General features: G+C 41.9%; 1 protein-coding gene across 33 annotated transcripts in view; it reads right to left on the bottom strand.

The window, feature by feature from the left end:
* WDFY3 (WD repeat and FYVE domain containing 3) overlaps positions 1 to 22,815 on the bottom strand; it is a 301,952-nt gene that overhangs the window by 4,533 nt on the left and 274,604 nt on the right. For all 33 annotated transcript variants that reach the window (XM_078366917.1, XM_078366923.1, XM_078366915.1 and 30 more), the window contains 7 exons: positions 22,213 to 22,371; positions 19,751 to 19,930; positions 15,675 to 15,857; positions 14,167 to 14,263; positions 11,049 to 11,372; positions 10,343 to 10,454; positions 3,031 to 3,228 (listed from right to left, as the gene is read on the bottom strand). In XM_078366917.1, the coding sequence (XP_078223043.1) occupies positions 3,031 to 3,228; positions 10,343 to 10,454; positions 11,049 to 11,372; positions 14,167 to 14,263; positions 15,675 to 15,857; positions 19,751 to 19,930; positions 22,213 to 22,371 (1,253 nt within the window). The remainder of the gene's footprint in view (positions 1 to 3,030; positions 3,229 to 10,342; positions 10,455 to 11,048; positions 11,373 to 14,166; positions 14,264 to 15,674; positions 15,858 to 19,750; positions 19,931 to 22,212; positions 22,372 to 22,815) is intronic.

The following is a 22,815-nucleotide window of genomic DNA, read 5'->3' as shown; positions in this document are numbered from 1 at the left end:
TCTCTCCTATAGTCTCAGCTACTTGGAAGGCTGAGGTGGGAGGACTGCTTGAGCCTAGGAGAGCAAAGCTGCAATGAGCTGTGATTGTGCCAAACTGCACTCTAGCCTGGGTGACAGAGGAAGACCCTGTCTCAAGGGAAAAAAAAAAACCAGAATATAATATATATATATATGACTAGTGGCTCTGTGCTTTGACAGGCCTGCTCTATAAAACCCATTATAGGTTTTTTTTTTTTTTTGAGACGGAGTTTCGCTCTTGTTACCCAGGCTGGAGTGCAATGGCGCGATCTCGGCTCACCGCAATCTCCGCCTCCTGGGTTCAGGCAATTCTCCTGCCTCAGCCTCCCGAGTAGCTGGGACTACAGGCACGCGCCACCATGCCCAGCTAATTTTTTGTATCTTTAGTAGAGACGGGGTTTCACCATGTTGACCAGGATGGTCTCGATCTCTTGACCTCGTGATCCACCCGCCTCGGCCTCCCAAAGTGCTGGGATTACAGGCTTGAGCCACCGCACCCGGCCCATTATAGGTTTTTTAAATTTAGTTTTTTGAGATGGAGTCTTGCTCTGTCACCCAGGCTGGAGTACAGTGGCGTGATCTCGGCTCACTGCAACCTCCACCTCCTGAATTCAAGTGAATCTCCTGCCTCAGCCTCCTGAGTAGCTGGGACTACATGCACACACCAGCACGCCTGGCTAATTTTTGTATTTTTAGTAGAGATAGGGTTTTGGCATGTTGGCCAGGCTGGTCTTGATCTCCTGACCCCAGGTGATCAGCCCACCTCAGCCTCCCAAAGTGCTGGCATTACAGGCATGAGCCACCATGCCTGGCCCCATTATAGGTTTCATAGAGCAGGCCTTTCAAAGCACAGAGCCACTAGACAGAATCCTCTCCCAGCCTCACAGAAATTCCCATAGGAAATGGCTGGCAGCAACATTCTGGCTACCTCATCTTGAACCAGACTGCCCAGCAGAAAAGGTTTAAGAAATCAAATTATGGAACACCTGTTTTGCCAGACTCTGAACCTGGCACTTTACAACACTCATATTTGTGATCTCATTTAATTCTCTCAACAGCTCTAAGAGGACTGGTCTTCTTACCCACATTTACAGATGAAGAAACCAAGGCTCAGAGAGGCTCGGTAACTTGCTGGCATTATGATGACAGAAAGTAGCACAATGAGCATTTGGTCAGTATAAACCCAAAGACCATGCCCATACCAATAAGCCAACACTGCCTAAAAACCTCAGGAACTGCCTCACAATTACACAGTTTGAGAATAATATGATTTCTGTGAAAGCATCTCTGGAGCAAGGCAATATAAACTTTAAAGTGTCCACGGAATCCTTTCTGTTGTCTGGCAGGGAAAGTAAAGACCGTGCATTTGCATCTGGGATCCTGGTGCAGGACAGAGGTAAAACAGCCAAATCTATAGCCCTGGGACCACTAACCTTTCATATGGGGGAAAAACAGATCTTTGGCTCATGTCATATCCCAAAATAAATTACAAATTAAATAAAGACCTAAATGTGAATAAAACTTTGAAACTTTTAAAAGAAAATAAGTAAGATTATCTTTGTGATCTCAGGATAGGGAAAGAATTTGTAAGGTACAAAAAAAGCAAAAATCATAAAGAGTAATAAATGTGACTGCAACCATTTAAAAAACTTGCCTGACCAAATATATATACACACACACAAAGTTAAAATGCAAGCCACAGATTGGCAGAACATATCTGCAAGATATATAATAAAACACAAAAAACTTCTCAAAAAAAAAAAAAAGGCAAAGTACCCAAGAGGAAACCCAGATAGCCAACAAACATAAAAAGATGTCTCGGCTGGGTGCAGTGGCTCACGCCTGTAATCCCAGCACTTTGGGAGGCTGAGGTGGATCATGAGGTCAGGAGTTCAAGACCAGCCTGGCCAACATAGTGAAACCTAGTCTACTAATAAAAAAAAATTAGCTGCAGATGGTGGCGGACACCTTTAATCCCAGCTACTAGGGAGGCTGAGGCAGGAAAATTGCCTGAACCCAGGAGGCAGAGGTTGCAGTGAGCCAAGACTGTGCCATCGCACTCTAGCCTGGGCGATAGTGCAAGACTCTGTCTCAAAAAAAAAAAAAAGATGTTGTCTCACTAGCAGTGGAAGTTAAAACAACAAAGCACTATTTTTTAGCTCTCAGACCTGCAAAAGTGGAAAAAGTTTGGCAGTACCACTAAGAGTCTGGAGAACTTCCATGTCCTGTTGGAAGCAATATTAATTAGCACTACTGTTTTAGAGAGTAATTTGGCAATATCTAATTAAGATCAAGAATAAAGCTGTGTTCTATCAATTTCATTTCATCTCTGGAGAAATTCCAGCTTGTGTATTAGAAGGGCATTTATAGGGATGTGCACTGTAGATTTATAGTATTGATAAAAATTCCAACTTGTGTGGAAAAAACCCTGAGAGGGTATCAAAAGGGAAAAATTGCTGATAAATTCATATAATAAAATAACTGACAGTAGTTAAAATGAGTATATTAGAATAAGTTATCTATATAAGTGGATTTCAAAAACAATGTTGAGTAAGAAAGTTACAGAAGGGTAAAAACAGTATACTATGTAAAGCTGAAAAGTGAAGTTGAAAACAAACAATATTATGTAATGTTTATAGAAGCAACACATGCTCCTGAAAGCATAAAATCATGGAGAAGGGGTGTGATTGGTGAAGGGTACAAAGAGGATACTTAACATGTATCTATAGTATTTATAGAGACATTTCACATACAGGCCTCTAAATTAAATATGATGAATTATTAGCATATGTGCATTCTGTGTCATGGATGACAAGGTGTTTGTGACTTGTATCATAGAAAAATTTCCTAATTTTAGTAATAAAGAAGAACAGAGAAAGTGAGGACTGGTTCATCCTAACACGGCATACTGTAGTGGGGACTCCAGAGCAAATTAGAACCTGTGTGCAGGGAATAATTAACATCCTTAGAGCTTAATCAAAGCAAATTCAAAAAGCACGTATCTTGTCTTACTTCTGGCAGAAGAGCTGACCACAGTTCCTGCAATGGTGTCTCCTTTCTGTGAGTGAAAACCTCACTGCGCAACCCGAGCAGCTGTCACCACCTTCATCCTTCACCCAGTGATCAGCAGCAGAACGGCCTGGCTGGTCACTCACAGACCAGCTGAAAACTCGGCCTCGACTGTCACCGACGAGGATCCTACTGTGATCCCTGCAGAAGACACAACAAAGAAGGTCACTGCATGGAAGGCCTCTGTTGTTTGTGATCTCCTTGATGCTCTATGGTTTTTGGTGGATGTGTGTTTTGGCGTTAGGGTTGAAAAGGGTGCCAGAGAGACCCCTTGATTCACCCAGGGAAGTAGACAAAAACCAAACGGGGAGGGAGGACTCAAGATGGCGCTGTGAAAACAACCCAGGATTGGAGCTCTCATTGAATCCGCGGAGGGGTGAGTCGAAGCTGCATTTCCAGACTGATCTTTGTTGCCCACAGAACGGGGAAACTCTCAAGTATAAAGGAGACGCGGGACACCAGGCAGTACCTCTGCCTGGTGAAGCCGGCAGCCGGGGTGGCGGCGGCCGGCCCCACCCAGCGCTCCCCACAGGGCGCGCTTGTCCGGGTGCCCTGTTGAACCGGCAACCTGAGACTTGAGAGGGCTGGACTTGAGACTGAACGAGACATGGACAGTGGGCCAGCCCAGGGGATTGCAGGGACAGAGCGTTTGGGGTAGCCCAGTGGGACGAACAAAACCGCGATTTCAAACAATCCCCGTTCAGATGGTCTGAGAAGCTCTGTGGGGGAGGGGCGTCCACCATTACCGAGGCAACCCGCCCGAACTGAGATACACGCCCACTGCTGACGCAGCCAGCCGTTGCCGAGGCAACCCGTCCCTACTGAGATACACGTCCACTGCTGACGCAGCCTGCCGTTGCCAAGGCAACCTGCTACCACAGAGAGACTCCGCCACAGGGCGTGGCGGAGAACACAGCAGAACAGCAGAGCCTGCAGCAATAGGGCGAACCACACAGCAGGGCGGAGCCTCGGCAGGCAAATAGTGGCTAGTCTGCCTCCTAGCTGGGCAGGACACCTCAATGAACATCCAAAAATAAAGCCCGAACCCCCCAACACAGAGCATTTGAGAAAAAAATGGTTTTTTTTTAATGAGCTCTGTTGCAGCAGAATCAAACATAGCAGCCTAACAGCCTGAATGAACAACAGAGATCACGGCTCAGCAAGTGAGCTCCTATAAAGTACAGACTGTCTCCTTAAGCAGCTCCCTGACCCCTCTATATCCAAAAGACTGACATTTGGCAGGCATCATCCTGGGACAAAGACAGCAGAAAAAGAAACTGGTAGCATCCCTCGCTGTGCCACAGCTGCTAGAGGTGCACCCCAGACAAGCAGGGCCTGGAGTGGACCTCAGCAGTCGTACAGAGAAGGGGCTAGACTGGTAGAAGGAAAACCAAGTAACAGAAATACTTCATCATCAACAATCTGGGTGTCCACTCAGAGACCCAATCGAAAAGTCAGCAACTACACAGACGACAAGCGGATAAACCCACAAAGATGGGCAGAAACCAGCGAAAAAAGGAGGAAAACACCCGAAACCAGAACACCTCGCCTCCTAGAAAGGACCAAAACTCCTCACCAGCAAGGGAACAGAGCTGGACGGAGAATGACTGTGACAAAATGACGGAATTAGACTTCAGAAGGTGGATAATGAGAAACTTTTGTGAGCTAAAAGAACATGTATTAAATCAATGCAAAGAAACTAAGGAACTTGAAAAAAGATACGAGGAAATGATACCAAGAATGGATAAGTTAGAGAGGAATATGAATGAATTAAAGGAGCTAAAAAACACAATACAAGAACTTCGCGAAGCATGCACAAGCTTCAATAGCCGAATTGACCAAGCAGAAGAAAGAATATCTGATGTCGAAGACCAACTCAATGAAATAAAACGAGAAACCAAGATTAGAGAAAAAAGCGCAAAAAGGAATGAACAAAGTCTCCAAGAAATGTGGGACTATGTAAAAAGACCTAACCTACGTTTGACAGGTGTACCAGAAGGGGACGAAGAGAATGAATGCAAGCTGGAAAATACTCTTCAGGACATCATCCAGGAAAATTTCCCCCACCTAGCAAGACAGGCCAACACTCAAATGCAGGAAATACAGAGAACACCATAAAGATATTCTGCAAGAAGAGCAACCCCAAGGCACATAATCGTCAGATTCAACAAGGTTGAAATAAAGGAGAAAATACTAAGGGCAGCCAGAGAGAAAGGTTGGGTCACCCAAAAAGGGAAGCCCATCAGACTTACAGCAGATCTCTCAGCAGAAACACTACAAGCCAGAAGAGAGTGGGGGCCAATATTCAACATTCTTAAAGAAAAGAACTTTCAACCCAGAATTTCATACCCAGCCAAACTGAGCTTCAGAAGTGAAGGAAAAATAAAATCCTTTGTGAAGAAGCAAGTACTCAGAGATTTTGTCACCACCAGGCCTGCTTTACAAGAGCTCCTGAAAGAGGCACTACACATAGAAAGGAACAACCAGTACCAGCCATTCCAAAATCACACTAAATGCTAAAGAGCATCAACATAATGAAGAATCTACAACAACTAACGGGCAAAACAGCCACTTAGCATCAAAATGGCAGTATCAAATTCACACATAACAATATTAACCCTAAATGTAAATGGACTAAATGCACCAATCAAAAGAAACAGACTGGCAAATTGGATAAAAATCCAAAACCCATCAGTGTGCTGTATCCAGGAAACCCATCTCACATGCAAGGATACACAAAGGCTCAAAATAAAGGGATGGAGGAAGATTTACCAAGCAAATGGAGAGCAAAAAAAAGCAGGAGTTGCAATTCTCATCTCTGATAAAATAGACTTTAAAGCAACAAAGATCAAAAGAGACAAAGAAGGCCATTACATAATGGTAAAAGGATCGATACAACAAGAAGAGCTAACGATCCTGAACATATATGGACTCAATGCAGGAGCACCCAGATACATAAGGCAAGTTCTTAATGACTTACAAAGAGACTTAGACTCCCATACAATAATAATGGGAGACTTTAACACTGCACTGTCAATATTAGACAGATCAACCAGACAGAAAATCAACAAGGATATCCAGGGCTTGAACTCAGACCTGGAGCAAGCAAACCTGATAGACATTTACAGAACTCTCCACCCCAAATCCACAGAATATACATTCTTCTCAGGACCACATCACACCTACTCAAAAATTGACCACATAATTGGAAGTAAAGCACTGCTCAACAAATGCAAAACAACTGAAATCAAAACAAACAGCCTCTCAGACCATAGTGCAATCAAGTTAGAACTCAGAATACAGAAACCAACCCAGAACCGCACAGCTTCATGGAAACTGAACAACTGGCTCTTGACTGTTGACTGGGTAAACAATGAAATGAAGACAGAAATAAAGAAGTTCTTCGATACCAATGAGAAACGAAGACACAACATGCCAGAACCTCTGGGACACATTTAAAGCAGTCTCTAGAGGAAAGTATATAGCAATAAGTGCCCATATGAGAAGAATGGAGAGATCCAAAATTGACACCCTATCGTCTAAATTGAAAGAGCTAGAGGAGCAAGATCAAAAAAACTCAAAACCTAGCAGAAGACAAGAAATAACTAAGATCAGAGCTGAACTGAAGGAGATTGAGACACGAAAAACCCTTCAAAAAATCAATAAATCCAAGAGCTGGTTTTTTGAAAAGATCAACAAAATAGACAGACCACTAGCCAGACTGATTAAAAATAAAAGAGAGAACAACCAAATAGATGCAATAAAAAGTGATAAAGGGGAAATCACCACAGATTCCACAGAAATTCAAACCATCATCAGAGAATATTACAAACAACTCTATGCACATAAACTAGTAAACCTGGAAGAAATGGATAAATTCCTGGACTCCTGTGTCCTACCAAGCCTAAACCAGGAGGAAGCTGAAACTATGAATAGACCAATAACAAGGTCTGAAGTCGAGGCAGCAATTAAGAGCCTACCACTCAAAAAAAGCCCAGGTCCAGACTGGTTCACAGCCGAATTCTACCAGACACACAAAGAGGAGCTGGTACCATTCCTTCTAAAACTATTTCAAACAATCCAAAAAGAGGAAATCCTTCCCAAATCATTTTACGAGACCAACATCATTCTGATACCAAAACCCGGCATAGACTCAGCAAGAAAAGAAAACTTCAGGCCAATATCCATGATGAACATAGATGCAAAAATCTTCAATAAAATATTGGCAAGCCGACTGCAACAGCAAATCAAAAAACTTATTCATCATGATCAAGTAGGATTCATCCCGGGGATGCAAGGCTGGTTCAACATACGCAAGTCTATCAACGTAATTCACCACATAAACAGAACCAAAAACAAAAACCACATGATTATCTCAATTGACGCAGTGAAGGCATTTGACAAAATTCAACAGCCCTTTATGCTAAAAACCCTCAATAAACTCGGTATCGATGGAACGTGTCTCAAGGTAATAAAAGCTATTTATGACAAACCAACAGCCAAGATCATACTGAATGGGCAAAAACTGGACGCATTCCCTTTGAAATCCGGCACTAGACAAGAATGCCCTCTTTCACCACTCCTATTCAATATAGTACTGGAAGTTCTAGCCAGAACAATCAGGCAAGAAAAAGAAATAAAGGGTATTCAAATAGGAAAGGTGGAAGCCAAATTGTCTCTGTTTGCAGATGACACGATAGTATACCTAGAAGACCCCATCGCCTCAGCCCAAAAACTCCTGAAACAGATAAGCAACTTCAGCAAAGTCTCAGGATATAAAATCAATGTGCAAAAATCACAAGCCTTCCTCTACACCAATAACAGACTTAAAGAAAGCCAAATCAAGAACGAACTATCATTCACAATTGCTACAAACAGAATAAAATACCTTGGAATACAACTCACAAGGAACGTAAGGGACCTCTTCAAGGAGAACTACAAACCACTGCTCAACGAAATAAGAGAGGACACAAACAGATGGAGAAACATTCCATGTTCATGGTTAGGAAGAATTAATATCGTGAAAATGGCTATACTGCCCAAAGTAATTTACAGAATCAACGCTATCCCCATCAAGCTACCATTGACTTTCTTCACCGAACTGGAAAAAACCACCATGAACTTCATATGGAACCAAAAGAGAGCCCGCATAGCCAAGTCAATTCTAAGCAAAAAGAACACAGCGGGGGGCATCACACTACTGGATTTCAAACTATACTACAAGGCTACAGTAATCAAAACAGCATGGTACTGGTACCAAAACAGAGATATAGACCAATGGAACAGAACAGAGGCACCGGAGGAAACACAACATATCTACAACTATACAATGTTTGATAAACCTGTCAAAAACAAGCAATGGGGAAAGGATTCCCTGTTTAACAAAGGGTGTTGGGAAAACTGGCTAGCCATGTGCAGAAAGCAGAAACTGGACCCCTTCCTGACACCTCACACTAAAATTAACTCCAGATGGATTAAAGACTTAAACATAACACCTGGCACCATAAAAACCCTAGAAGGAAATCTAGGCAAAACCATCCAGGACATAGGAGTAGGCAAGGACTTCGTGAACAAAACACCAAAAGCATTGGCAACAAAAGCCAAAATAGACAAATGGGACCTAATCAAACTCCACAGCTTCTGCACGGCAAAAGAAACAGTCACTAGAGTGGATCGGCAACCAACAGAATGGGAAAAAATGTTTGCAGTTTACCCATCTGACAAAGGGCTGATATCCAGAATTTACAAAGAACTCAAACAGAGTTACAGGAAAATAACAAACAAGCCCATTCAAAAGTGGGCAAAGGATATGAACAGACACTTTACGAAAGAAGACATATATGAGGCCAACAATCATATGAAAAAATTTTCATCGTCACTGGTCATCAGAGAGATGCAAATCAAAACCACATTGAGATACCATCTCACGCCAGTTAGAATGGCGATCATTAAAAAATCTGGAGACAACAGATGCTGGAGAGGATGTGGAGAAAAAGGAACACTTTTACACTGTTGGTGGGAGTGTAAATTAGTTCAAGCATTGTGGAAGACAGTGTGGCGATTCCTCAAGGCCTTAGAAATAGAAATCCCATTTGACCCAGCAATCCCATTACTGGGTATATATCCAAAAGACTATAAATCGTTCTACTATAAGGACACATGTACACGAATGTTCATTGCAGCACTGTTTACAATAGCAAAGACCTGGAATCAACCCAAATGCCCATTGATAATAGACTGGATTGGAAAAATGTGGCACATATACACCATGGAATATTATGCAGCAATCAGAAATGATGAGTTTGTGTCGTTTGTAGGGACATGGATGAATCTGGAGAACATCATCCTCAGCAAACTGACACAAGAACAGAAAATGAAACACCGCATATTCTCACTCATAGGCGGGTGATGAAAAATGAGAACTCGTGGACACAGAAAGGGGAGTACTAAACACTGGGGTCTATTGGGGGGAAAAGGGGAGGGCCAGTGGGAGGGGGAGGTGGGGAGGGATAGCCTGGGGAGAAATGCCAAATGTGAGTGAAGGGGAAAAGGAAAGCAAAGCACACTGCCATGTGTGTACCTATGCAACTGTCTTGCGTGCTCTGCTCATGTACCCCAAAACCTAAAATCCAATAAAAAATTAAAAAAAAAAAAAAACAACAAAAGAAAAAACCAAACGGAACCCAAATTTACACTTCCATTTCAACTTTCTTTGGATCACCCTTGTTGTATCTCTGAAGAACAAAAAAGGCAGTTTTTTCATTTAAAAAAAAATTCAGAATTAAAATCCAGTGTATAGGCACGGTGGCTCACACGTGTAATTGCAGCCTCTGGGAGGCCAAGGTGGGTGAATCAATTGAGCCCACAAGTTTGAGACCAGCCTGGTCAATATGGTGAAACCTTGACTCTATGAAAAATACAAAAATTAGCCGGGTGTGATGGTACGTCCCTATAGTCCTCGTTATTTGAGGGGCTGAGTTGGGAGGAATGCTTGACCCTGGGAGGTTGATGCTGCAGTGAGCTGTGATCAAGGCCCTGCACTCTAGCCTAAGTGATGGAGCAAGACCCTGTCTCAAAAAAAAGAAAAGAAAAACATCCACACACTGACACGTTCTTCTTCAAATTTATCTCTTTGAGCTATGTATGATAATACAGATGAAATCTGTTTTCCCCTAAGACAGGGCTGGAGTATATGGCCCTTGGCTAAGCAAATGACTCAGATGGGATGAGGAGCTGGAAAAAGCCTGACACTTACTTGGAGACGCCCAAGGCAGTGACCTCAGCTGGGTGTGCATTGTCCTTTCGATCAAAGGCTGTGTGCATAGTCAGCTTACTCCTGAACACCAGCTGCCGTTCCCACCGGTACCCTGGAGTGGAGAAGTGGAGGACATGACCTATTCAACTGACCTATTCAGCCCTGGGGAGATGTGCTCTAAGACGGTGGCCTTAAACCTAGGGTACCTCAACATGCAGTTATAGCAGCTTTTTCGGCTCTCAGCAGCTGCTGCCTTGGTTGAAAGTAAAGCTATCTAGCTTAACATTAACATGGGCCAGGCTGGGGAAACCTCTCATTGAAGGAGATTAATGAGAAGGGGAAATTTTCAATGCAAGAAGATGCATCCAATTTCTCCAACTGAGGACCTTGTCTCTACCTCTATTCTAGGCAAAGTTACCTAGAAATGCAGTTTTATTTATTCATTTTAAATTAGTTTTCGTGATTTCGTGAGTTGTGAATAAATGCAGTTTTTGGTTTGAGATATTGTTCTTTGAAAGATGTCCAGCATATTGCAAATATCATTGTAGGACAGAAACTTTTTAAGTCCATTTTACACTAGAAGAAACTGAAGGTCACAGAGCACATCCAGGGTGGGGCCCAGGGAGAGCTAGACCCCACTGCCTCAATCCACCAACCCTCACACCACACATAAGGAGTGAGAAATAGATACCAGACTTCAAATTACCAGGTTTCAATCTGCTGTAATTCCGCACTTCAATGGGATTGGGGTGGGGGTGGCTAAGGGGACCCTGCAGATGGGCTCTGGTCTGGCCCTCTGAATAGTTCACAAATATGAAGCCGTCTTTCTCATCTAGGCTGAGCTGGTCAGACCAGCGTCTGGAGTCGTCGGAGCCACTGTCAGTACACCAGGCGGCTGTTGCACGGCAGGAGGCTGTCCGGGGCCTGTGGCTGGTGCTGCTGGGCTGGCTTGGAGTGTCCTTAGGGTCCTGGCTGATGCTCTGCTCATCTGCTTCTGAATCGCTGCTGTCCTCGTCTTGGGCTTCCTGCCCTGGGTGAAGCATTGAGAGAGTTGGAACATAGAGAACCATCAAAGTTACACCCAGCTTTGTTCTACTAGTATTTTTGCTTCCAGTTATAAGCCTCTATAGACAAAATATTTTAAGCTAAGTGTAACAAAAAAGAAAGTGTGTGCCAGGATTTTTGGTTAGAGTACAGAGCAAAGAAAAAAAAAAGGTATAATTTCTGAAAGAGTTTATAAAAAACTTTGGCCAAAATCCTTGGCTTGGCATTCAGCCTCTCACAATCTGGCCAGAACCTGCCTTTGCCTCACACTGCCTGCTGTGGTGCAGCTAGACGTAGACGGTGTCACTCTAGCTCTCTCCCTGCAGACCTGCTCCTCCAAGGGTGAGCTTCCTCACATGCTGCTGGTGCCACTTAGATCCATCTTCCCAATCTCTGTGTTCCGATGTTACCTAGCTTGAATTCAAGGCACAGCTTAAAGGTTCCTATTTCTAAATCATCCAATTTCTTCAGGTCAAAGTACTCTCCCCCTTTTCGGGACTCCTTTAACAGTTCTGTGCCTCCTGAGTTCTTCAAACTGTCATTCTAAACTATTACTTTTGGATATTCTTTCTACAAGATGGTAGAGAGAAGGGCCATTGTATATAGCAGTCAGTGACTCACAGATTGGTGAGTTATCTTATTTTCAATTTTTACTTATGTATTTATTTTTACAGACATAGATATTGCTCTGTCCCCCAGGCTGGAGTGCAGCGGAGTGATCATAGCTCACCACAGCCTCAACCTCCTGAGTTCAGGGAATCCGCCCACCTCAGCCTTCTGAGTAGCTGGGACCACAGACGCATGCCACAACATTTAGCCAGATTCACTAATCTGGCTAAAGATTAGTGAATTATTGATGACAACTTTAATTTTGAATTTTGTTCTTCTTCCTCTTTTCACTGTTATTTTGCATTTCCTCCTATCAACTCTCTACTCCCTTGCAATAAAGTCTACTGGAGGGAAAATGTATGAGAAACAAGTATACCTGGCCCTCCATTTCTGTGGGTTCCACATCCATGGATTCAACTAACCTAAGATGGAATATATTTGGGGAAAAAAAACTCTGTTTTTGCCTCTGTTATTGAACATGTGCACATTTTTTTTTCATTGTCATTAGTCCCTAAGCAATACAACATCACAACTATTTACCCAGCATTTACATTGTATTACTAGTAATCTGGAGATGATTTAAGGTATACAGGAGGGTGTTAGTAGGTTTTATGAAAATAGTACAGACACCATTTTGTATCAGGGACTTGAGCATTCTCGGATTTTGGTATCTAAGGGAGGTCTTAGAACCAACTCCCGAGGACACAGAGGGATACTGAGCCCACCACACAGTTATTTTTTTAACAAGACAAGTACTGTGTCTGTTTCCTACTCAGTAGGAGTCTATAGGACTAACATGAATGAAGTTTTCACACCAATGGCTTATGATGAGTTCTGAGGTCCACAAACAAACAGCTTTGGAAGCGGCTTTAATTTCCAGTGAACCCCTAGCTTGTTTACCTTTCACCCCAGCAAGTGCCCACAAGTCTCACTACTTCTACATTGTCCAGAGTCAGTCCCTCTCTGCCACTTATGTCGGACTGCCCACAATCAAGACATACATATATCTTTCCACCCTGAATTTGACCCCTTCTGTCTCACTCATTCATCTCATCTTCCACTATTATTTACTTAAAAGCTTTTGAAGGGAAAATGACCCACTTCTCATTGGACCCCTTAATTCAGTATCTGACATATAAAAGGTAACCCCCAAACACTTACTGAATTAAACTGAATTTTTATGTCCCCAAACACCCAGATGACCTTTTGGTGGGGCTGTAATTAGAAATTTACATGTACTAATATATTACCAGCATTAAAAATGTCCTGCCCAAGGGATCTTTTCTCTTCTCTGGCATGGAAAGTAAAAGCTACTTTCCGCTTATATCAAGAAGTGACTTGTGTCCTTGTGCAAAATTTTCTTTATTAACTTCCTCATATCATCAAAGTCATGCTGAATTCTCAGCGTACACAGGCAATCATGGAGAAACAATCTGAAGGTCAAACTCAATCTGTTCCTTTCCAGAACTCTGTCCCTTGTACCCTTGTGTTCTACATCACAGGGGCAGCTTCTCCAGTGACTGCAACGCAAAGCAGATCTCACCCTGGCATTATGGCATTGCTTTCAATTATTCTGTCTGGAAATCAATTATCTCTAATTTCACTGGAAAATTTTAAATTGTTTCACAAACAACAGATAATGGACTAGATAGGTAACCAGTGTTAGGCTTCAGTGTGACTTATAGGTTTCAGTATGAATTAATGCCCTAATGTGAGCAAATCTAACTGTGGACACTGGTCTGCCTCTGTTAATTGTTTACAAACATGATTGTACCTGTCATCCACACTGAGCTAGCCCCATGGTGGGCAGAACAAATGTGGGACTAGGGCATAGCAGAGCTTGTCTGACTTACACAACAGCCCATCCTCTAGGTTTGTTCTGTGTTTTCAGAAGTGAAAGCCCAAGCCTTTGGTACTCCAGGAAGTGAGTGCTACATTTAGTATGGAATGTGGAAGTTAAGCACAAGACCCCATGACACCAAATGTTGCCCAGCGAAGTAGAGAAGAGCTTGCATGTCTGCTCAAGGGCATCACATAACAGGCAGCAACCATGCTTCTCCAAGCAGTGCCCAACCTCGGGCTCCTCTTAATGTTGTTTGGTGTAAGTTTATCCATAGTGACTTAAAAGAAATGTGAAAACGATTGAGTCATTTTTAGAAAGTATTAAATACCTATTTGTGCTTCTGGACAGTCTTCCTGCATTTCTAGGACTTCAGCAGGCTCAGGAGCTGGTGTTTCAGGAACTTGCAAGAACTCCATTCTCCAAAACTAAATTTAAGTAAGTACAAGAATAAAAAAGTTAAGAAACAGATTAAGGAGTCAATTTACATTTTACTCAATGAAGATTAATTCTCAGGGTTAACAGATAACTTCCATTACGTTATACAGTTAGATTTCTCTGTATCTTGGAAGATGTGGCAGGGGGCTGCCTACAAACAATGGCTCTTTCAAAGCAGAGGGAAAACATTACAGTCAAATAAGTTTAAAAACATGGTTCAGGCCAGGCACAGTGGCTCATGCCTATAATCTCGCAGCACTTTGGGAGGCCAAAGCGGGTGGATCACTTGAGGTCAGGAGTTTGAGACCAGCCAGGATAACATCATGAAACTTTGTCTCTACTACAAGTACAAAAATTAGCCAAGCATAGAATGTCATGCTTGTAATTCCAGTTACTTGGGAGCTGAGGCAGGAGAGTCGCTTGAACCCAGAAGGTGAAGGTGGAGGTTTCAGTGAGCCTAGATTTTTCCCCTACACTCCAGCCTGGGTGACAGAGAGAGACTCACTCTGTCTCAAAAACAAAACAAAAACATGATTTAATTAAGTAAACTTTTTTGTTTCCTACAAAAACCTCTCAGAATCTATATATGGTAATACACATTGTAGACCTCCTAGAAGGCACACAGTAAGCAGAATCCCCAGATGCCTGGCTAGGGAGCCATTTTATGCTCCTTCACAGATGAGCAGTGTGAAAATGCCACTCTCAAAGAAGCGGACTCCAGGGTGTGTGTGTGTGTGAGTTTGTGTGTGCATAGATGTGTATCCTATGAGGCACAGGGTGTGGTATGGAAGTGGCCAGATGGCCTCATTGTCACTCCGCATATGACTCTGACAAAAGAGGGTGGTAATCATCTGCTCTCTGCTTTTACAAAGAGCACAATTAAAAACAAGCACAGACTACAAAGATGAATACTCCATTACCTCTATTTTCTGTAGAGGCCCAGCATAAAGCAACTAAGAATAGGATAAACTATATCTAGGATTCAGATGCAATCATCTGGGATCCCAGTTTTCCAGCACTGTGAGTCTCTGTAGGGATGAAACTTATCCCTGCTCACTATTTTCCCTGTGAAGCCATTTGACAGGCTGAAAACCCAGTACTTCTGCAGTTAGCATTTTTAGCAATCCCAGTGTGACATGGGAATCATGTTTAAGTGACCTCATTGTGTCAAGCTGTCAAATGGCCAGTAGCATTACTAGATTTACTTAATAGAAAGAAAGAGGCCAAGACACCGGTGTTCCACATGTCTGATAATGCAGAGGCCAAGGCTTGTCTGAACTGAAGCGAGAGTTCGCTAAACATTACAGCCTCTTCACATGTTCTTAACCCGTAAATAGCAACAAGTTTCAGGTAAACTAGAACAACAAATATCCTAATGAGTTTTTCTCTCAGCTCACTTACCCGAACCACTCCATCTGAGTGTCCTGTCACTATGACATTCTGTGTGTCCCATTCGTTCATCTCCGACACGCAGCAGCAGATGATCTGCTGGCTCCTACCTGTGAACGTGTTGACACTCACGATAGGGTTCCCATTGATGCTCCACACATGGATGTATGTGCCAGCACAGGACACAATGTCCCCCTGGGAAGAGAGAGAAAAACATCATTGTCTTCGTTCCCTTCCTATTACATTCTGGTTTCTGAAGCAAATTGAATCCCTGGCCTAGCTCTTAAAAAGGCTTTCAGTCCTAAGATTAGCAGCTAATTTCTTAGGTAACCTGAAATTCAGTGCTTGCTGACTTAAAAAAATACCTTGAACAGAGGCTTCTTTAAGAATTCACAGTTGAGTGGATGCAGTGGCCAAAGGGACCACAGATGGAGACAAAGGGCAGGTTCATGTCCCTGGCACACTGCTGAGCAAGGTCTGGTGACACAACAAAGCTCCCTGTCATCTGAGGAGATGAAGAACGGCTCTTCTTCCTCCCATTGTTAACAAAATCTATTATACCTTTCATCTAGAGGCAGGAATCCACCTCCACTTTTACAAAATGAGTCCAACCACCAAAACCACAAGGTAAAAGAGGCATTTTTCAGTCCAGATATAGTTGTGTTTCTCTCTTCAATAAGTCAAAAGGTACAATCTTAGTAATGCTATAATATCCTATTTTAAAATCTGTATTCAAAATAGGGGTGGGAAAATTCAAAATAGGGGTGGGAGAAAGGGAAACTGGTTCATGGGTCACTTCTTGGCAAACTTAGTAAACGCCAAGACTCCCTGAGCTGATAACTTGTTTTTATGAGTCCCAAAGATAGAAAAGAACAACCTGTTTTCTCAAATTCCACCAGGCTGGGCTCTACCCAACCTGGTGAGAACACAACCCACTAAAGCTAAAGAAAGAAGATGCTTTCTGAAGCATCTCCTAGGTGCCAGTCACCAGGGTGGAGACTTTAGATGTTCTAGTTAACCCTTAGAGCAGCATTATGAGATTATCACTAGCCCTGCTTTAAAGGATGAAACTGAGGGGCAAAGAGCTTAAGTAACTTCTTTATCATCAGAGATTTGAAGCCAGCTTTCTATAGCCCCAAAGCTTATATATCATACTGTGCTGCCTCTCTCATTCCTAAGATAGCCTGGTTGTCATGATGCTGAGTATTAGCTTCAAGTAAGAGCTGGTAAAGTTCAGTACCCTCAGGAGATACATAGGAACCTACGTAAGTCTGAAGATGGTTAGCAAAAACAGTGGAGAACTAGAAGATGCAAAGCAGCACCAACGTAAGAAGGTAAGGTAGAGGAGGCTGGGGTAGGGTGAGAAGGACTGGCCCTGTTCCATCCACAGTCTGTGCTGGTCTTGCTACTGCTCCTCCTTACTCCTCCCAATCCCCCAGCTCTTCTTCTACCAAAATGGCAAATCACTGCTGTGTCTACTTCTCCATCAGTCACTGAACCATTTCTGACTATGAGTGTCAGCAGTTGAGTTTTAATTAGTGGCTTCAATCTCTGCAAGAGACAACTGCTCCATTCTGCACTGGGCAAAACCTTCTTCAGCTACTCTGGGGCCTTAATTAGAGTTTATTAGAGTAAATCCTGTCATTATGAGAGCTGAGACATAAGAAGAATAATAAAAGGTAAAGTGGCTTTGGCCTAAAATGTAAACTGAAGTAAAGCAGACTTGATATTGGTTGGAAAAACATAACAGAAATATCTTTTCATGAGTTTTTTTTTGAGACAGGGTTTTGCTCTTGTTGCCCAAGCTGGAGTGCAGTGGTTCAATATTGGCCCTGACCTCAGATGATCCTCCTGCCTCAGCCTTCCAAAGTGCTGGGATTACAGGCGTGAGCCACTACACCTGGCCCTATGAGTTACTAAGAGATCACAAAAGCATCTTAAAAAGAAAAGACTACTTTTGTAGTATTTGCAGCAAGTATTTCAATCCATTAGGTGTACACTGGCTCAAATAACAACTGGCTATAATGAAATTACCAGTAGTTAAGAACAACCCCAAAATTAAGTGCCCCATATAATGGATTAAGCATCTGACTCAGCAACACTGCTGCATTAGGCAGTTCTGCAGCACCCACATTTTCACAAAAGGTTCAAATGTTTGCAGGACCAACCCAAGGTGTTGTTCTGAAAACCTCTTAAAGCTTTCAGACACAAAAAACAAATCTGACTCTTCTACCCTTGCATGTCCCCCCTTATTCTCAACCTGATTACACCTGCCATTATTAATCAGACACTCTAAAGTGACTGACAATTACAACTGAATTCCTTTCTTTTTCCTGTTTTAATAAGTGACTACAAGATAGCTGACAAAAAGCATAATACTGAGTAACTTTTGGTAGAAATTAAAGATGCAGCATCCTTCAAGAGTGAAGCTGTCTGTGTAGGTGGTATAAACATCACTCAATGACATGGCTAGAACTGTTCTGTGTCATGAAGGATGGCCCTGCGGTAGGGGTGAGGGTAAGGTGGCAATGAACATGTATAGCTAAGAAGTAATGAGGCTTGGGTGGGTTCTTGTCGACTCCCAGGATGGATTTCCATACGGGGCATTGCCTACATGCTGACATATATCATCTACCTAGTAATGTGATAAGCTTGTGGGGCCTCAGTCTCTGTAAATCTGCCGTCAAACTTCCCTGTTTACAGACCATCTTAGCAATGAATCCCCTCATCCACTTCCTTGGTTTGTGTAGAAAGCTCCTAGATGACGGTATTTATTTTATTTAAATTATTTCATTTATTTGTATATGAAATACTTATTTCTGAAAAGAGAAAGTATCTTTTTGATAATTTTCGGATCTGTTTTGAAAATAGCTCTATAAGAATTTTTCACTTGCTGGGTACCCAAATGTCACCCTTTTTAACTTTCCATACTCTGATTATATTTTATTAAAAATTTCAACAAATTTCTAACATTCTTTTTTTTTTTTGAAACTCAGTCACACTGTATTGCTTAGGTTGGAGTACAGTGGAATGGTCTCAACTCACTGCAATCTCCTACTCCTGGGTTCAAGCAATTCTCCTGTCTCAGCCTCCCAAGTGCTGGAGATTACTGGCATCCACCAGCATGCCTGGCTAATTTTTGTATTTTTAGTAGAGACAGGGGTTTCACCATGTTGGCCAGGCTGGTCTTGAACTCCTGACCTCAAATGATCCACCAGCCCTGGTCTCCCAAAGGGCTGGGATTACAGGCATGAGCCACCACATCCGGCCAATTTCTAACATTCTTTTTTTTTTTTTTAATGAGACACAGTCGCTCTGTGACCCAGGCTGGAGTGCAGTGGCGTGATCTCAAACTCCTGACCTTGTGATCCGCCCGCCTTGGCCTCCCAAAGTGCTGGGATTACAGGTGTCAGCTATAGTGCCCGGCCAATTTCTAACATTCTTAACAAATCCTACAAATTTCTTATATTTAAAAAAACATATGTTAGAAAGCTTTGTTTTAACTGAATCTTGTTCTCTCTAATGTATGCAGCAGTGAACGGATTTTAAGACAAAACTGCTTTCAGGATTACAAACTTTTCTGCTTTCCAAACCACACTAAATCAAAGAAAATGTAGTAACTTTTATAAAATGAATGTCTATCAACTTCAAAAACAATTAACCATCTCTTAGAAAAAAAAAAAAATTTTTTTTTTTTTTTCTAAGAGATGGTGTTTTGCTATGTTTCCCAGGCTGGAGTGCAATGGCTATCACACGCATAGCCCACTACTGATCAGCATGGGAATTTTCACCTGTTAACGGTTCACTGAGCTGGTTCACTCCTCCTTAGGCAACCTGGTGGTCTCTGGCTTTCAGGTTACCATATTGATGCTGACCTTAGTGCTGACACCTGATGGGTATAGTGCCCTATGGCACAGAAGTCCTGGGCTGAAGCAATCCTCCTGCCTTAGCCTCCCAAGTAGCTGCAACTACAGACATGTTCCCCTGAGCCCCACCATTTTTAATTTGGTTTGGCTAAGACTACTTGTTTACCTAAACATAAATAAAGTGGGTAATTTATTACTTACTGTGGGCAATTTACTACTTACTGTTAATTCATTGATACAAAGAGCAGAAACTGGAGCTCGATGCCCTCGAAGCTGGGTTAGAAATGACAGTTTGTTCAAATCCCAAATGATACAGGTTCGATCACGGGATCCACTGACAATTATGTGATAGGCTAATGATGCTGTGGCACAGGTGACAGTGTCAGTGTGGCCCAGTAAGGCCTACAAATGAGAACAAACAAACAAAATCAGACTGATCTCAGTGATAGGGTTCCACAGTGACTCTAGAAGCTCCTGGATCCATCAGGAAACAATGGCATGCATGCTGGGCAGTGAGTGACTTGAGCAGTGGTGTCTGGAGATCGTGGAAGGCAGACCTCTTCTCTGCTGCTGACTGCCCTTGTCTCAGCCCACGGGGGGAAGAGAGAAGCCTGAAGCATTCTGGAGGCTATTCTCTCTGTTTTCACATTACGTCTTTCCTGGAGTTGGGCTATGATCTTAGAAGGAAGGGGGAATGACAACTGCAACCCAGCCTGAATTTCTTGATACCATTTTTATGTAGAGATGTATTGATTGTGAGCACCAAAAATACAGAATTTAAAATCTATTATCTATTATTTTATGCCACAACTCCTGTTCAGTCCATTCTAAGAAATTAAAATAGAATGAACTTTTTTACAAAAATGTATAAACTGTGAGAACCACCTGGTTATAGCACGTGGTCTACAACAGACAAAGGGAGAATGTGGTCCTGAGGCGTCAACACGCTGAAGTCCTGCTGCCAATGGGAGATGTCTGAATATCTATGCCTGAGAGGAATTCCTTCTTCAAACTAGAATAAGAACTTCCCTCTTTTGCTGGAATACAAAGAGAAGCAGGACCCAGGAAAATGGCAATGTGTGAAAATAAACAAATATTCTGAAGAAAAAGATTTAGATTACTGTTAGTAGTTACTGAGTATTTAGAATGGGCCATCTGACCTGACAGAAAAATATGTCTGCTTAATGAGTTGGCTTCATGCGCTGCCTTCCACACCAGCATGTAAGAGGTCGCCTCCTAGTGTACATTTGGGGAAAGCCTTGGGTGTAAATCAGTGTAAACTTGGAGAGATTTTTCTATCACGTAGAGTAGGTATGTTTTATAGATTGAAGGTTGATAAACTTTTTAATACTTTCAAGAGAGAACTATCTGTGTATACACATTATACACACACACACACACACACACCCATATATATATATGTATATATATATATATATATATGTATGTATGTATGTATGTATGTATAATACAAAAAAAATGAGTTGGCTTAAATTTTGGTCATATAGACAACTTTACTGTATGCTTAGCAAACCCCAGGAGACTATTTTAAGTAGGAAGCCCTTTTTTACTGGGACATTACTTTCAAAGTGCATTTTCTAAATGGAAAATATTTGTAAGCAGAATTTGGATCAGCAAAATGTACTGTTAACCTTTTATTCTGTTCAAGACCTTCTCTCTCTTTATATAGCTTGCCTCAGGACCCAGCAACTCTGAAGTTTCTGGCCTATATAAATGATTCAGTTTTATACTGAACAGGGGTTCAATTTTTTTCCACAGGTATTTATGACACCACTGTTTGAGTTTGGCTTTCAAATAGCTTTGAAGTCAGACAGAATTTAATTTAAATTATACCTTTACTGCTAGGTGTGACTTTAGACTTGTGTCTTGACCTCTCTAACCTGTGTCTTTTTCAGGGGTACAATGGTGCTAATAACTATCTTGTAGAATTGTATGGACTGGACTTTTGTATTTGTAGAATACTCAACACAATCCCATGAAACAGTAGGTGCTCAATAAATGATGAGTGGTATTATTACATTAGTTTTCAAATTTGTATCATTAAAAATACTTAGATATGTGCTCCTTATTTAAAAAATACCTTACAGTAAGTTCTCTCACAAATCAAATGCTAAGAAATGGCTTAATTATAAAAGGACTCTTACCTTAAGTAAAAATTAATAATAGAATCATGTATATAACAGGCAATCAAAAATACTTGTTAATTAAAACATCAAGGGCTCTACTGAATACATTCATGGGTTTGGCATGTCCTTAAGGATATGACAAGTGAGAAAAAAGAAAAACAAAGAACAAGAAATTTAGTGGCAGATAAATGGAAATCACCCTGGAAGGAAACTGATACGAGTCAATAGCAAACATAATTCTGTTTGCAAAAATTCAGTTTAGATTTTTGCATTTATATTATTAAATACACTGAAATATATGTATCTAAAGATAACTTTCTTCAGATTTTAACAAAGCAACTGGCTTAGATCATTGTTAGAAACAGCCTATACTGATTTCCTTTTTTTTTAAAAAAAGTATTTCTAGCAACAGAACGTAACTTTGGTTTTGTCCATTCTATCTGAAGTACCTCATAATTAAGGAAGCTTTTTAGTTTCTACAGGGAGGCATGGGAGATGGAATATGTCCCTCTTGGCATTTTCTACATTTTCTGTTACCTGTTTGAGGGTGAGGGTCTTGGCCTTTTCTTTGGAAGTGCCCATCTCCCACACACACACAACTGTGCTTGTTCCACCTGTAATGACCAGCTTGGGGTTGGGGCAGATTGCACAGAGAATCTGGCCCCACTCAGACAAGCATTCATAAACAGTCACAGCCTGTAAAGTAAAACAGATGTGAGACACACATGCCATTAAGTGCTACAAATTTCTGAAATTCAAGGAGCAGAAGCTGAGTGAAAGTGCCGGCACCCTACTGGCAAATGGCAGCTCATGTTCTGAGCTAGCTTTAGTTCAGCAGCATATCCACTGAATCTCTACCCTAAACTACCCCACCACCTCCCAACTATTGTTGTTCCTGAAAGCCATAATCAAAAAGGACTTTTTCATAATAGGGGTGTCTGGTTTCTCCAGATTGGGAAAATGAAACTCAAATTGTGTGACCTATGGAAGCTGTGGCAAAAGGATGCATTTGCTGTAGACAGAACGTAAAAAGAGAGTGTGACTACTGCTGTTTAAGGAGAAAATCAACGAAATGAAATTGTGTTACAAAGCAACGTAACAGACTGTGCAGATTCTTTCTGTCTTGTGTTTGGGAGGGGA

Source organism: Callithrix jacchus, chromosome 3, assembly GCF_049354715.1.
Source record: "Callithrix jacchus isolate 240 chromosome 3, calJac240_pri, whole genome shotgun sequence".
Classification (NCBI taxonomy): Eukaryota; Metazoa; Chordata; class Mammalia; order Primates; family Cebidae; genus Callithrix; species Callithrix jacchus.
This window is presented reverse-complemented; position numbering and strand designations above follow the sequence as displayed.